Raw genomic sequence first — 14643 nt, forward strand, 5'->3', positions numbered from 1 at the left:
CGCTCCTGTCCCCCAGAACCAGCACCACCACAGCCCTGGACTGACGCTGCTGTCCCCCAGAACCAGCAGACCCACCTCGTACAACCATAAGAGGTCATCATGTCATCATGTCATCATGTCACCATGTCATCAGATCATCATGTCACCATGGCACCATGGCACCATGGCACCATGGCACCATGTCATCAGATCATCATGTCATCATGTCATCATGTCATCATGTCGTCATGTCACCATGTCATCAGATCATCATGTCATAATGTAATGTTGTTATTCATTTCTACTCTCCACGTTCTTCTGCTCTTTTCCCTCCAGTGTTCGGACCAGAAAACTGCATGAGCTTTTCACAGTTTTCTGTTGCTGGTTTCTTAGTGTGTTCTGTCACCCATGTATCATCTAACACAGCGGTCCCCAACCTTTTCAGCATCAAGGACCGGTATGATTCTCCGAAAAGTTTCACGGACCGGGGGGGGGGGGGGGGGGGGGGGGTTGGGTTATGTTGCACAGAGGTTGCCAAAAATGCAAACATGTTATATGCAATCTAACAACTGCATATAGACGTATGGCATGTAAAAGAGTGACAGTATTGCGAAGTGAAAAAAAATAAATAAAATTTAAATAAATAAATAATCTTTCTCTGCGGACCGGTACCAAATGACCCACGGACCACACACTCCCTTCGTTTAAACAGGCCCTCAAAACCCACCTTTTCATGATCGCTTTCAACACATAACCTCCTTCCCTTCTCCACCCCCCCTCCTTTTAACTATTCTTAGTCTTTTATACCTATTCCAGTTTTTTAGATACCTATTTTCCTCCTATTTTATCTTTTTACTTGTATACGTTATTATTAAATGTTTTTTTTCTGTTTACTCTGTTAAGCGACTTTGAGTATTTAGAAAAGCGCAATATGAGCTGAATGTATTATTATTATTGTTATTATTATTATTATTATTATTATTATTAGGTATGAACATGCATTTAAAATAATAAAAATCTCAAATGTTACATTAGCTGGTTGTCTATCAATGGAGTTGTATTCATAAGATGAATTATGTTATTTTAAAGAAGCATATTTTCTAAATCTTTCGTAACAACGATTCTGAACAAAACCTTTAGATGAACTAAGACAATGAACCAACTCCACTAAGTATGCTTCAAGACACAATGGAAATCGATTTTAACTTTGCTCTAATGTGAAGTTAACTTTGAACTAGAATGTTATCTGCTACTTTCTAGATGTTTATAAGTCTAGTGTACGCTCAGGGTGTTTAAGTTCAAGGTGCGATGAAATTTGATATCCCCCAAAATTGGACGTCTTCATAGGTGAGAAACACATTTCCTTTCTTAAAAAAACCCTCAATGCTTGAAAAGCTCAAATCGGCAGAAAACATGAAGAAAAAGCCTTGCACCATGTCAACTGATTGATTGCCTTTGTAGTTCTGAAAGAGTCAGGTAGGTTTACTGTAGTATTAAATATTTTTATTGTAGTTCTGAAGGAGCACCATTTTGTGATTCAGAATGAGTTTATTGTGAATCAGAAGTAGTTTATTGTAATTCTGAAACCTTTTATTGTAGTTCTGAAGGAGCACCTTATTGACGAGTGTTTCTTTATTATTAACACCAGGGTTATTCAGGAAATGGCTGGCCATGATAATTATGAAACCAACCTGTCACAGTTTCAACGGTTGTTTGTCTTTGTGTAGTTTTAGCTTCTTCCTCCAGATGTCCTCAGTTATTCCTTTCCTTCCCATCCTTATCGTTGATTTTCTTCCAACTGTGTTGATTTGTTGATTTGTTAATTGTGTCCTCATTTGTATTCAAGCCCTCCGTTTGTTATCCGTTTGTCTGAAGGTCCTGTCCTGTAGCTAAGCAAGTCTACTAAGTCTCCTAGTGAATGATTAAACTTCTGTTTAATGAAAATCATTATTTTTGATAATCTGCAGAGATTAAGATAATTTTGGTTTAACCGTCTCAGCCTGAGTTTGAGTCTCCTTTTGAGTCTGAAACCTGATCTTATACAGACAACAAATATCACAGCCCTTATCTATTTATGGACTAAATATTGCAAAGAAAGTGGCAGAAATGTGTTCAATTCTCCCAATGTTCCAGTAAGTGAAAATATAAAAGATAAATATTAGAGAAAAGAGAAAATGATGTGTAAAACTGCGCAGTGGGGCTCACCGGTTAGAGCGCGTAGCATTTAGGGGCCAGTCCTCACCGCAGCGCCCCGGGTCCATTCCTACCCGTGGTCCTTTGCTGCATGTCCCCCGCTCTCTCTCCCTAACCTTCCTGTCTATCTCACTCTATCACGGAGCATACAAATAAATCTGAAAAGATCAACAAATATTGTGCAGTAGAAATAATTGTATTAGTCCTACCTTGCTACTTTAGTAGATGGATGGGGAATCTTAATCTTAGCTTTGTTGTTGATCTCTTGGTCTATTATTTTGGTTTAATTTGGAATATAAAGTAATTGAATAAAGACATATATTTTTAAAATGTTAGTGGAAAACAGTTTCCAATTCGGAATACATTTCATGGTGTGTAGCTAATTGTCAAGTATACATTTCTATCTTTCAATTTCTCTAGATTTAGTCAATTAACACATTTCCAATTTTTTTAAATTGATATATCTATATGCTATTTATTTGGATGAATTTGAATAAAATACCATATTTAGCTGATTTCTTTGTTGGATACATATTTAAGAATTTCTATATTTAAAATGTCTAAATATTGTAAATATTTTGGGCATAAATAACATATATTCTGGCTTTTTTGGTATCTGATTTATGGATTTTCTTTTTCTTGTTGCTAATATATGTGTTTAGGATACTTCTGAGTAGATTATTAAGTAACTATGTTAACTCTACAATAATCAGTATGGTTTTAGTTTGCAGTATGTGATCAAGCATGCTCTTCTCTCACCACAGATCAGAGTCTTTCCATTTCCACCGATACCTCGTCGTCAAGGAGACGACCATGCTGCTCTTTTGATTGACAGCTCCTCATCAGTGCTGGTGAACAGGATGTGGTGCTCTGAGATGTTTGTGGTCTGCAGCCGGTGGAGGTGGAGCTGATGGAGGAGGAAGATTCAGGTCTCCGCTAATACAGAGAACCTGAGCTCATCTGATCCCCAACAAAGACACAATCACACACACGCACGCAGGCACCAACTTCACTGCTGCTGGAGGAATGAATCAACGGCAGATATGTGGTTATATTTAACTTCAGCTACAGGTTCAAACACATTCATCTGAAATATACCTCTTCTACATTTACTCACATGTCAATCCTGACTCTGTGCTGCCATTGGTCCTCTTGCTCAGAATCATGTGACACACTGACACTACGCCATTGGTTCCACAGACCTGTCACTCAAAAGCAGCCCTCCCACTCCACCCAAGGGAGAGGTGGGGTTCGTTGAGGACCTATTTGAGGCCGCCCTGGTTCACCCTGGTCTCAGTGGCAGCCCCTCTCCTCAGCTTCTCCTACAGACCAGATGCTTCTACTCTCTAGGGCTGCCTGGAGCTCTCTGTGTTTAGGTGACAGTTTCCCACAATGACAACTCACCACACATCGGGTTTCGTCCACCCCAGAACACGGATGCTCATCCATGTGCTCTTGTCCCTACAGCGGTGGTTGCCATGGCAGCAGAGCTGACTCAGGACCAGGTGTCGTGGACCAGGAGAGAAGGGGACGCCGTCTCCTTCAGATGTACAAACACTGACCAGTGTGATACCTTTATCTTCTGGTACCAGAAGAAAGAGAGCGAAACATTCAGGGTGATTCTTGACATCTCCAAGAGTACTGGTGCGCTTGATAAAAGTTACAACCATCCTCAGAAGGATGATTTCTCATCAGTCCTCAAAGAGAACAGCTGGGAGTTGTTGCTTCAGGAGGTGAAAGCGTCCCATTCTGCCACCTACTACTGTTCCTGTTGGACTAGTGGTGTCACACAGTGAGAGGTTCTCCTTCCTCCCCGTACAAAAACTCTGGTGATCACATGATCCGGCAGGTCATGTCTCATTGGCTGTTCAATCTACAGCCAGGCGCTAATTTGAACTGGACGTGAACAGTAAGATCTGTATCAATCCCTGTTAGATCAGAGCCTGGACCTTACTGTCTGTAGTTTAGGCTTCAATCCAAGCCTCTCCTATACTGTGCAGAGTTAATATCATCACTGAACTGGTTGTTGGTTAGTGTGAGGTGGATCAAACTAAAGAGTAACAGACAGACATCTGGAGGCTCGGACGGAAATTAAAGACTTCATTCTCACCCCTCAAGAAACAAGATTCTAGTTAAATACTGAGCTCTGTGGTAGTGAAGCACTCTCTTGAAGTTCTTACATCGTCGTCTTCCTTGAGAAGGAACGAGTCTCCGGTGGTTATTAAAGCCTACGATGAAAAGAGAAGAAGACCGTGGAGACATTTCTACTGAGGAATGATATAAACTCTGCTGATTTACTCTGCTGGCATTTACAGAACCCTCCTCTCAGGATAAGAACGTTCATCCCCACGCCTCCCTTGTAGTGGTGCTGATCATCTGTAGGTGATCGATGTGATCAACAAGTTATTGATCAGCGCTGACGGCATCACAGGCGGTGAGCAGAGGTTTATGATACAGGATATTTCACTGTGGATATCCTAACCTTTGGTCGTGGCACCACCCTGGTTGTTACAGGTAAGATCACTGCTTCATGGTTTCTCTGTCTTTGTGTTTCATTTTATGGTGGGGAGAATATGAGTGTATTAATATTTCCAGTTGGTTGTTTTTTGACCTCTTTGAGTTGTGCTGGAGATGTCAGTGTTGTCTGAAGATTCATGTTCTGTCTGTACAGCTTAAAATATCACTAATGCTATTAATAAACTATGCCTCAGTATAATATTATTATGAATTATCATTATGGGGACAAAAATCAGCACATGAAAATTTTCAAACCAATATTTAAACTGTGATATTATGCTAATAAAAGCCAACATTAACGTCAACAGTTTGCCAGTATAAATGAAAGCCTCCTTTGAAGTAGGATCTGTCTCTATTCTATTCTATTATGTACATTTCTAATATTCAAAACAATTATTTCACAAAGTAGAAATAATAATGTAAAAATATTAATGATACTGTATCTATATATGTTTGTTATGGAAAGTGCACATGGTATGTGTATTGGGCTTGATACATAAATCAGATATATTATATGTATAACATAGTTATATATGTAAATATTAATTATTTAATTTTTTTTTAGATCGCTAATGTAGTTTCTTTGACTACTTAAAATGATTTTAATGATCATGTTTAAAATCTTAGTAATATTAATTATAATACTTATTAAAATAAAATAATATTACAATTACAAAATATAATAATTGTACAAAAATTATGAAGTGATTGCCTCCCTTCATATTGTTTTCAGAGTTATTTAATTCTTAACATATGTTGTAATATGTAATATAATAATTCTGCTTATATTTCCACAGTTTTGACACCATGTGACACGTGTTCTGTCTCTTGATCGGTTCTTCTGTTAAACTCAGACAGGTCAGTGGAGCGGCCCAAAGTGAGCGTCTACCCAGCGACGGGAGCTGATTTAAAGGGCCGGCGCTCCCTGCTGTGTGTAGCCAGAGACATGGTCCCTGAGGAGGTCCGGGTGTCCTGGAGGAGGAGAGGGGGGGGCGGAGGGGGGGGGAAGGACAGGGAGCAGCTGGAGCCCAGAGGACCGACATACGCTGCCAGCATCCTGGTTATGGATCCGGGAGAAACCCTCACAGATCAATACATCTGTAGAGTTGAGCATGAGAGTGGTCTGCAGGAGGTGGAGGTCCCAGGTAATGAAGAACTACAACCCCTACACATCAGCTTGTTGTCTATCACTAACCCCACTGGCTATCACCTGGGACATGTAGTCTTATACTAACCCCACTATCACCTGGAACATTTCAATTACTTTTATATGAGCAACTCTAGACCACTGTGGTCTATTTGGTACATATAAACTAGTCTTGGCCACAACAGTGCAAATTAACCAGTAAAGACCCCAGGGTGCATATGAAGCAGTATACAGTACAACAGTATAGACCCTTATGGGGAAAACAAACCTGTTAAACCAGTATAGACCACTATGGTCCATATGGACCAGTATAAAGAACTGGGTTGCATATGGACCAGTATAAACCAGTATGTTCCTCTATGGTGCATATGGACCAGTATAAACAACATAGGCCTCTATGGTGCATATGGACCAGTATAAACCAGTATGGGCTGTGTGTTGGTGGGGTCCCAGGGTCCCTCCAGGTGCTGTCCAGAGCCAGGCTGGCGTCTGTGCTCTACACAGTGATGGTGGTGAAGAGTGTGCTCTGCTGCTGTGGCCTGGCTCTCCTGCTCCTCCACACCAACAAGACCAGCAGGACGCCCAGAACCAGCACCACCACAGCCCTGGACTGACGCTGCTGTCCCCCAGAACCAGCAGACCCACCTCGTACAACCATAAGAGGTCATCATGTCATCATGTCACCATGTCGCCATGTCGTCATGTCGTCATGTCGTCATGTCGTCATGTCGTCATGGCACCATGGCACCATGGCACCATGTCATCAGATCATCATGTCGTCATGTCACCATGTCATCAGATCATCATGTCATAATGTAATGTTGTTATTCATTTCTAGTCTCCACGTTCTTCTGCTCTTTTCCCTCCAGTGTTCGGACCAGAAAACTGCATGAGCTTTTCACAGTTTTCTGTTGCTGGTTTCTTAGTGTGTTCTGTCACCCATGTATCATCTAACACAGCGGTCCCCAACCTTTTCAGCATCAAGGACCGGTATGATTCTCCGAAAAGTTTCACGGCCTGGGGGGGGGGGGGGGGGGTGGTGGTTGGGTTATGTTGCGCAGAGGTTGCCAAAAATGCAAACATGTTATATGCAATCTAACAACTGCATATAGACTTATGGCATGTAAAAGAGTGACAGTATTGCGAAGTGAATAAAAAAATAAAAAAATATATTTTTTAAATAAATAAATAATCTTTCTCTGCGGACCGGTACCAAATGACCCACGGACCACACACTCCCTTCGTTTAAACAGGCCCTCAAAACCCACCTTTTCATGATCGCTTTCAACACATAACCTCCTTCCCTTCTCCACCCTCCCTCCTTTTAACTATTCTTAGTCTTTTATGCCAGTTTTTTAGATACCTATTTTCCTCCTATTTTATCTTTTTACTTATATACGTTATTATTAATTGTTTTTTCTGTTTACTCTGTTAAGCGACTTTGAGTATTTAGAAAAGCGCAATATGAGCTGAATGTATTATTATTATTATTATTATTATTATTATGTAAGAACATGCATTTAAAATAATAAAAATCTCAAATGTTACATTAGCTGGTTGTCTATCAATGGAGTTGTATTCATAAGATGAATTATGTTATTTTAAAGAAGCATATTTTCTAAATCTTTCGTAACAACGATTCTGAACAAAACCGTTAGATGAACTAAGACAATGAACCAACTCCAATAAGTATGCTTCAAGACACAATGGAAATCGATTTTAACTTTGCTCTAATGTGAAGTTAACTTTGAACTAGAATGTTATCTGCTACTTTCTAGATGTTTATAAGTCTAGTGTACGCTCAGGGTGTTTAAGTTCAAGGTGCGATGAAATTTGATATCCCCCAAAATTGGACGTCTTCATAGGTGAGAAACACATTTCCTTTCTTAATAAACCCCCTCAATGCTTGAAAAGCTCAAATCGGCAGAAAACATGAAGAAAAAGCCTTGCACCATGTCAACTGATTGATTGCCTTTGTAGTTCTGAAAGAGTCAGGTAGGTTTACTGTAGTATTAAATATTTTTATTGTAGTTCTGAAGGAGCACCATTTTGCGATTCAGAATGTGTTAATTGTGAATCAGAAGTAGTTTATTGTAATTCTGAAACCTTTTATTGTAGTTCTGAAGGAGCACCTTATTGACGAGTGTTTCTTTATTATTAACACCAGGGTCATTCAGGAAATGGCTGGCCATGATAATTATGAAACCAACCTGTCACAGTTTCAACGGTTGTTTGTCTTTGTGTAGTTTTAGCTTCTTCCTCCAGATGTCCTCAGTTATTATTTTCCTTCCCATCTTATCGTTGATTTTCTTCCAACTGTGTTGATTTGTTGATTTGTTAATTGTGTCCTCGTTTGTATTCAAGCCCTCCGTTTGTTATCCGTTTGTCTGAAGGTCCTGTCCTGTAGCTAAGCAAGTCTACTAAGTCTCCTAGTGAATGATTAAACTTCTGTTTAATGGCGATCATTATTTTTGATAATCTGCAGAGATTAAGATAATTTTGGTTTAACCTTCTCAGCCTGAGTTTGAGTCTCCTTTTGAGTCTGAAACCTGATTTTATACAGACAACAAATATCACAGCCCTTATCTATTTATGGACTAAATATTGCAAAGAAAGTGGCAGAAATGTGTTCAATTCTCCCAATGTTCCAGTAAGTGAAAATATAAAAGATAAATATTAGAGAAAAGAGAAAATGATGTGCAAAACTGCGCAGTGGGGCTCACCGGTTAGAGCGCGTAGCATTTAGGGGCCAGTCCTCACCGCAGCACCCCGGGTCCATTCCTACCCGTGGTCCTTTGCTGCATGTCCCCCGCTCTCTCTCCCTAACCTTCCTGTCTATCTCACTCTATCACGGAGCATACAAATAAATCTGAAAAGATCAACAAATATTGTGCAGTAGAAATAATTGTATTAGGCCTACCTTGCTACTTTAGTAGATGGATGGGGAATCTTAATCTTAGCTTTGTTGTTGATCTCTTGGTTGGTCTATTATTTTGGTTTAATTTGGAATATAAAGTAATTGAATAAAGACTTATATTTTTAAAATGTTAGTGGAAAACAGTTTCCAATTCGGAATACATTTCATGGTGTGTAGCTAATTGTTAAGTATACATTTCTATCTTTCAATTTCTCTAGATTTAGTCAATTAACATATTTCCAATTTTTTTTAATTGATATATCTATATGCTATTTATTTGGATAAATTTGAATAAAAGACCATATTTAGCTGATTTCTTTGTTGGATACATATTTAAGAATTTCTATATTTAAAATGTCTAAATATTGTAAATATTTTGGGCATTAATAACATATATTCTGGCTTTTTTGGAATCTGATTTATGGATTTTCTTTTTCTTGTTGCTAATATATGTGTTTAGGATACTTCTGAGTAGATTATTAAGTAACTATGTTAACTCTACAATAATAAGTGTGGTTTTAATTTGCAGTACACAGTCAAGCATGCTGTTCTCTCACCACAGATCAGAGTCTTTCCATTTCCACCGATACCTCGTCGTCAAGGAGACGACCATGCTGCTGTTTTGATTGACAGCTCCTCATCAGTGATGGGGAACAGGATGTGGTGCTCTGAGAAGTTTGTGGTCTGTAGCCGGTGGAGGTGGAGCTGATGGAGGAGGAAGATTCAGGTCTCCGCTAATACAGAGAACCTGAGCTAATCTGATCCCCAACAAAGACACAATCACACACACGCAAGCACACACCAACTTCACTGCTGCTGGAGGAATGAATCAACGGCAGATGTGTGGTTATATTTAACTTCAGCTACAGGTTCAAACACATTCATCTGAAATATGCCTCTTCTACATTTACTCACATGTCAATCCTGACACTGTGCAGCCATTGGTCCTCTGGGTCAGAATCATGCGACACACAAACGCCACGCCATTGGTTCCTCTGAACTGTCACTCAAAAGCAGCCCTCCCACTCCAACCTAGGGCACAGTGGGCTGCGTTGAGGACCTATTTGAGGCCACCCTGGTTCACCCTGGTCTCAGTGGCAGCCCCTCTCCTCAGCTTCTCCTACAGACCAGATGCTTCTACTCTTTAGGGCTGCCTGGAGCTCACTGTGTTTAGGTGACAGTTTCCCACAAATCACAACTCACCACACATCGGGTTTCGTCCACCCCAGAACACGCATGCTCATCCATGTGCTCTTGTCCCTACAGCGGTGGTTGCCATGGCAGCAGAGCTGACTCAGGACCAGGTGTCGTGGACCAGGAGAGAAGGGGAAAATGTCACCTTCAGATGTACAAACACTGACCAGTGTGGTGGTACCGATATCTACTGGTACCAGAAGAAAGAGAGCGAAACATTCAGGGTGATTCTTGACATCTCCAAGAGTACTGGTGCGCTTTATAAAAATTACAACCATCCTCAGAAGGATGATTTCTCATCAGTCCTCAAAGAGAACAGCTGGGAGTTGTTGCTTCAGGAGGTGAAAGCGTCCCATTCTGCCACCTACTACTGTTCCTGTTGGACTAGTGGTGTCACACAGTGAGACGTTCTCCTTCCTGCCCGTACAAAAACTCTGGTGATCACATGACCCAGCAGGTCATGTCTCATTGGCTGTTCAATCTACATTCAGGCGCTAATGTAAACTGGACATGAGTGAGAAGATCTGAATGAATCTCTGTTTCACAGTTAGATCACAGCCTGGACCTTACTGTCTGTATTTTAGGCTTCAATCCAAGCCTCTCCTATACTGTGCAGAGTTAATATCATCACTGAACTGGTTGTTGGTTAGTGTGAGGTGGATCAAACTAAAGAGTAACAGACAGACATCTGGAGGTTCGGACGGAAATTAAAGACTTCATGCTCACACCTCAAGAAACAAGAATCTAGTTAAATACTGAGCTCTGTGGTAGTGAAGCACTCTCTTGAAGTTCTTACATCGTCGTCTTCCTTGAGAAGGAACGAGTCTCCGGTGGTTATTAAAGCCTACGATGAAAAGGGAAGAAGACCTTGGAGACATTTCTACTGAGGAATGATACAAACTCTGCTGGCATTTACAAAGCCCTCCTCTCAGGATAAGAACATTCATCCCCACGCCTCCCTTGTAGTGGTGCTGATCATCTGTAGGTGATCGATGTGATCAACAAGTTATTGATCAGCGTTGACGGCATCACAGGCGGTGAGCAGAGGTTTATGATACAGGATATTTCACTGTATTTCACTCGGGAAGTACACCTCTGAGCCGAGGTCGATCAGCACCGGTTCCCCGCAGGGCTGCGTCCTGTCTCCCCTTCTGTTTTCCCTGTACACCAACTGTTGCACCTCCAGCCACCAGTCGGTCAAGCTCCTTAAATTCGCGGACGACACCACACTGGTAGGGCTTATCTCCAGAGGGGATGAAGCTGCCTACAGGAGCCAGATCGACTTGGTGGTTTCTTGGAGCAACAATAACAATTTGGAGCTAAATGCGCTAAAAACAGTGGAGTTGATAGTGGACTTCAGGAGAAACCCGACCCCCACCCCACCAATCATACTGGGGGGCACTCCAGTCGTCACCGTGGAGTCTTGCAGATTCCTCGGGGTGACGCTCTCTCGGGACCTGAAGTGGGGGCCAAACATCGATGCCCTCACGAAAAAGGCCCAGAAACGGCTGTTTTTCCTGAGGCAGCTCAGGAAATTCAAGCTGCCAACATCCATGCTGGTGAATTTCTATACGGCCATCATCGAGTCCATCGTCACCTCCGCCATCATCACCTGGTTCCCCGCAGCAGCGGCCAAGGACAAGGCCAAGCTGCAGCGGGTGATACGCTCGGCGGAGAGGGTGATTGGATGCCCCTTGCCCCCCCTTGGGGCCCTGTTTAACAGCAGGGCTCTGGGGAGGGCCAGGAAGATAATGGCGGACCCAGCACACCCAGGCCACGGTCTCTTAGTTCCGCTCCCTTCAGGCAGGAGGTTGCGGTCACTAAAGACTCTAAAAACTAGACATTCGCACAGCTTCTTCCCCACGGCCATCCGACTCCTAAATGCACTGCCCCCCCCCCCCCCCCCCCCTGACCTGTCTCCCCACTCAGTGATCCAGTGATCAAATGGTCTGTTGTACCCAATCACGTGAGCTCTCTGCACTTTGGCACTCTATATTTATTATATTATTTATTTACATTTGCAATGTCTTGTCCTGTCTTGTCTGTCCTGTTGTGAACTCCACTGTACCAAAACAAATTCCAAACGTGTTTACATGTCATGGCAATAAAGTCTTCTGAATCTGAATCTGAATCTGAATCTGTGGATATCTTTGGTCGTGGCACCACCCTGGTTGTTACAGGTAAGATCACTGCTTCATGGTTTCTATGACTTTGTGTTTAATTTTATGTTGAGTGTATTAATATTTCCAGTTTTTTGGTTGCTTTTTGACCTCTTTGAGTTGTGCTAGAGAAGTCAGCGTTGTCTGAAGATTCATGTTCTGTCTGTACAGCTTAAAATATCACTAATGCTATTAATAAACTATGCCTCAGTATAATATTATTATGAATTATCATTATGGGGACAAAAATCAGCACATGACAATTTTCAAACCAATATTAAAATTGTAATATTATGCTAATAAAAGCCAACATTAACGTCAACAGTTTTCCAATATAAAATAAAGCCTCCTTTTAAGTAGGATCTGTTTCTATTCTATTCTATTATGTACATTTCTAATCTTCAAAACAATTATTATTTCACAAAGTAGAAATAATAATGCAAAAATATTAATGATACTGTATCTATATGTATTTATTATGGAAAATGCACATGGTATGTATATTGGGCTTGATACATAAATCAGATATATTGTATGTATAACATAGTTATATTATGTTAATATTTATTATTCAATTTTTTTTAGATCGCTGATGTAGTTTCTTTGACTACTTAAAATGATTTTAATTACCATGTTTAAAATCTTAGTAATATTAATTATAGTAATTTTAAAAGTAAAATAATATTACAATTACAAAATATAATAATTGTACAAAAATTATGAAGTGATTGCCTCCCTTCATATTGTTTTCAGAGTTATTTAATTCTTAACATATGTTGTAATATGTAATATAATAATTCTGCTAATATTTTCCCAGTTTTGACACCATGTGACACGTGTTCTGTCTCTTGATTGGTTCTTCTGTTAAACTCAGACAGGTCAGTAGAGCGGCCCAAAGTGAGCGTCTACCCAGCGACGGGAGCTGATTTAAAGGGCCGGCGCTCCCTGCTGTGTGTAGCCAGAGACATGGTCCCTGAGGAGGTCCGGGTGTCCTGGAGGAGGAGAGGGGGGGGCGGAGGGGGGGGGAAGGACGGGGAGCAGCTGGAGCTCAGAGCCCCGACATACGCTGCCAGCATCCTGGTTATTGATCAGGGAGAAACCCTCACAGATCAATACATCTGTAGGGTTGAGCATGAGAGCGGTCTGCAGGAGGTGGAGGTCCCAGCAGGTAATGAAGAACTACAACCCCTACACATCAGCTTGTTGTCTATCACCAACCCCACTATATCACCTGGGACATGTAGTCTATTAATAACCCACAAACGCTGACCCACCTCCAACAGATATAACCTTGACGTCAGAAGGCCCCGGAATGATAGAAATGACCTTGACTTCAGAAGGCCCCGGAAAGACAGATGTTACCTTAGCGACGGCAGTTACTACGGACCCCCGGCGTCCAGGGAGACCCAGAGAAGGTCCTTCAGATGAAACCCACCGTAAGATCAGCTGCTCTCCCTCTGAACTGCTGTAGGAACCTCAAGTGGCCTCTGGATTAGCAGTGTGGTATCTCATCTAGAATGCATTAATATATGTATACACCATGGAGTGTAAACCAGTACAAACTATTATAAACCATTACAACCACTTTATAACAGTATGGAGTGTACAAGCCATTATAAACCAGTATAAACCAGTATGGCACGTATAAACCACATAGGCCTCTATGGTGCATATGGACCAGTATAAAGCAGTATGGTCCTCTATGGTGCATATGGCCCAGTATAAACCAGTATGGGCTGTGTGTTGGTGGGGTCCCAGTGTCCCTCCAGGTGCTGTCCAGAGCCAGGCTGGCGTCTGTGCTCTACACAGTGATGGTGGTGAAGAGTGTGCTCTACTGCTGTGGCCTGGCTCTCCTGCTCCTCCACACCAACAAGACCAGCAGGACGCCCAGAACCAGCACCACCACAGCCCTGGACTGACGCTGCTGTCCCCCAGAACCAGCACCACCACAGCCCTGGACTGACGCTCCTGTCCCCCAGAACCAGCAGACCCACCTTGTACAACCTTAAGAGGTCATCATGTCATCATGTCAACAGGTCATCATGTCACCATGACACCATGTCATCATGTCACCATGTCACCATGTCTTCATGTCATCATGTTATCATGTCTTAATTTCTAGTCTCCACGTTCTTCTGCTCTATTCCCTCCAATGTTCAGACCAGAAAACTGAATGAGTGTTTCACAGTTTTCTGTTGCTTGTTTCTTAGTGTGTACTGTCGTCCATGTAACATTTAACACACTCCCTTCATTTAAACAGGCCCTCAAAACCCACCTTTTTATGATCGCTTTCAACACATAAACTCTTTCCATTCTCTACCCTCCCGCCTTTTAACTATTCTTTGTCTTTGATACCTATTTCAGTTTTTTAGATACCTATTTTTACCCTATTTTATCTTTTTACTTATGTACGTTATTATTCAATGTTTTTTTTCTGTGTTCACTCTATTAAGCGACTTTGAGCAATTATAAAAGTGCTGTATAAGCTGAATGTATTATTATTATTATTATTATTATTATTAGGTATGAACATGCAT

General features: G+C 41.4%; 1 gene segment (V, D, J or C); it reads left to right on the forward strand.

Moving 5' to 3' along the window:
• Nucleotides 1–9860: 9860 nt before the first annotated feature.
• Nucleotides 9861–13153, forward strand: LOC130387874 (Ig kappa chain V-VI region NQ2-48.2.2-like; the record flags this gene model as incomplete). The annotated part of the segment is given in 4 exon segments: nucleotides 9861–9927; nucleotides 10020–10337; nucleotides 12086–12127; nucleotides 12981–13153. Coding segments are annotated over 4 exon segments (576 nt in total), but the record flags the coding sequence as incomplete, so codon positions are not given.
• Nucleotides 13154–14643: the final 1490 nt, after the last annotated feature.

The sequence above is a fragment of the Gadus chalcogrammus genome, chromosome 8, assembly GCF_026213295.1.
Source record: "Gadus chalcogrammus isolate NIFS_2021 chromosome 8, NIFS_Gcha_1.0, whole genome shotgun sequence".
Classification (NCBI taxonomy): domain Eukaryota; kingdom Metazoa; phylum Chordata; class Actinopteri; order Gadiformes; family Gadidae; genus Gadus; species Gadus chalcogrammus.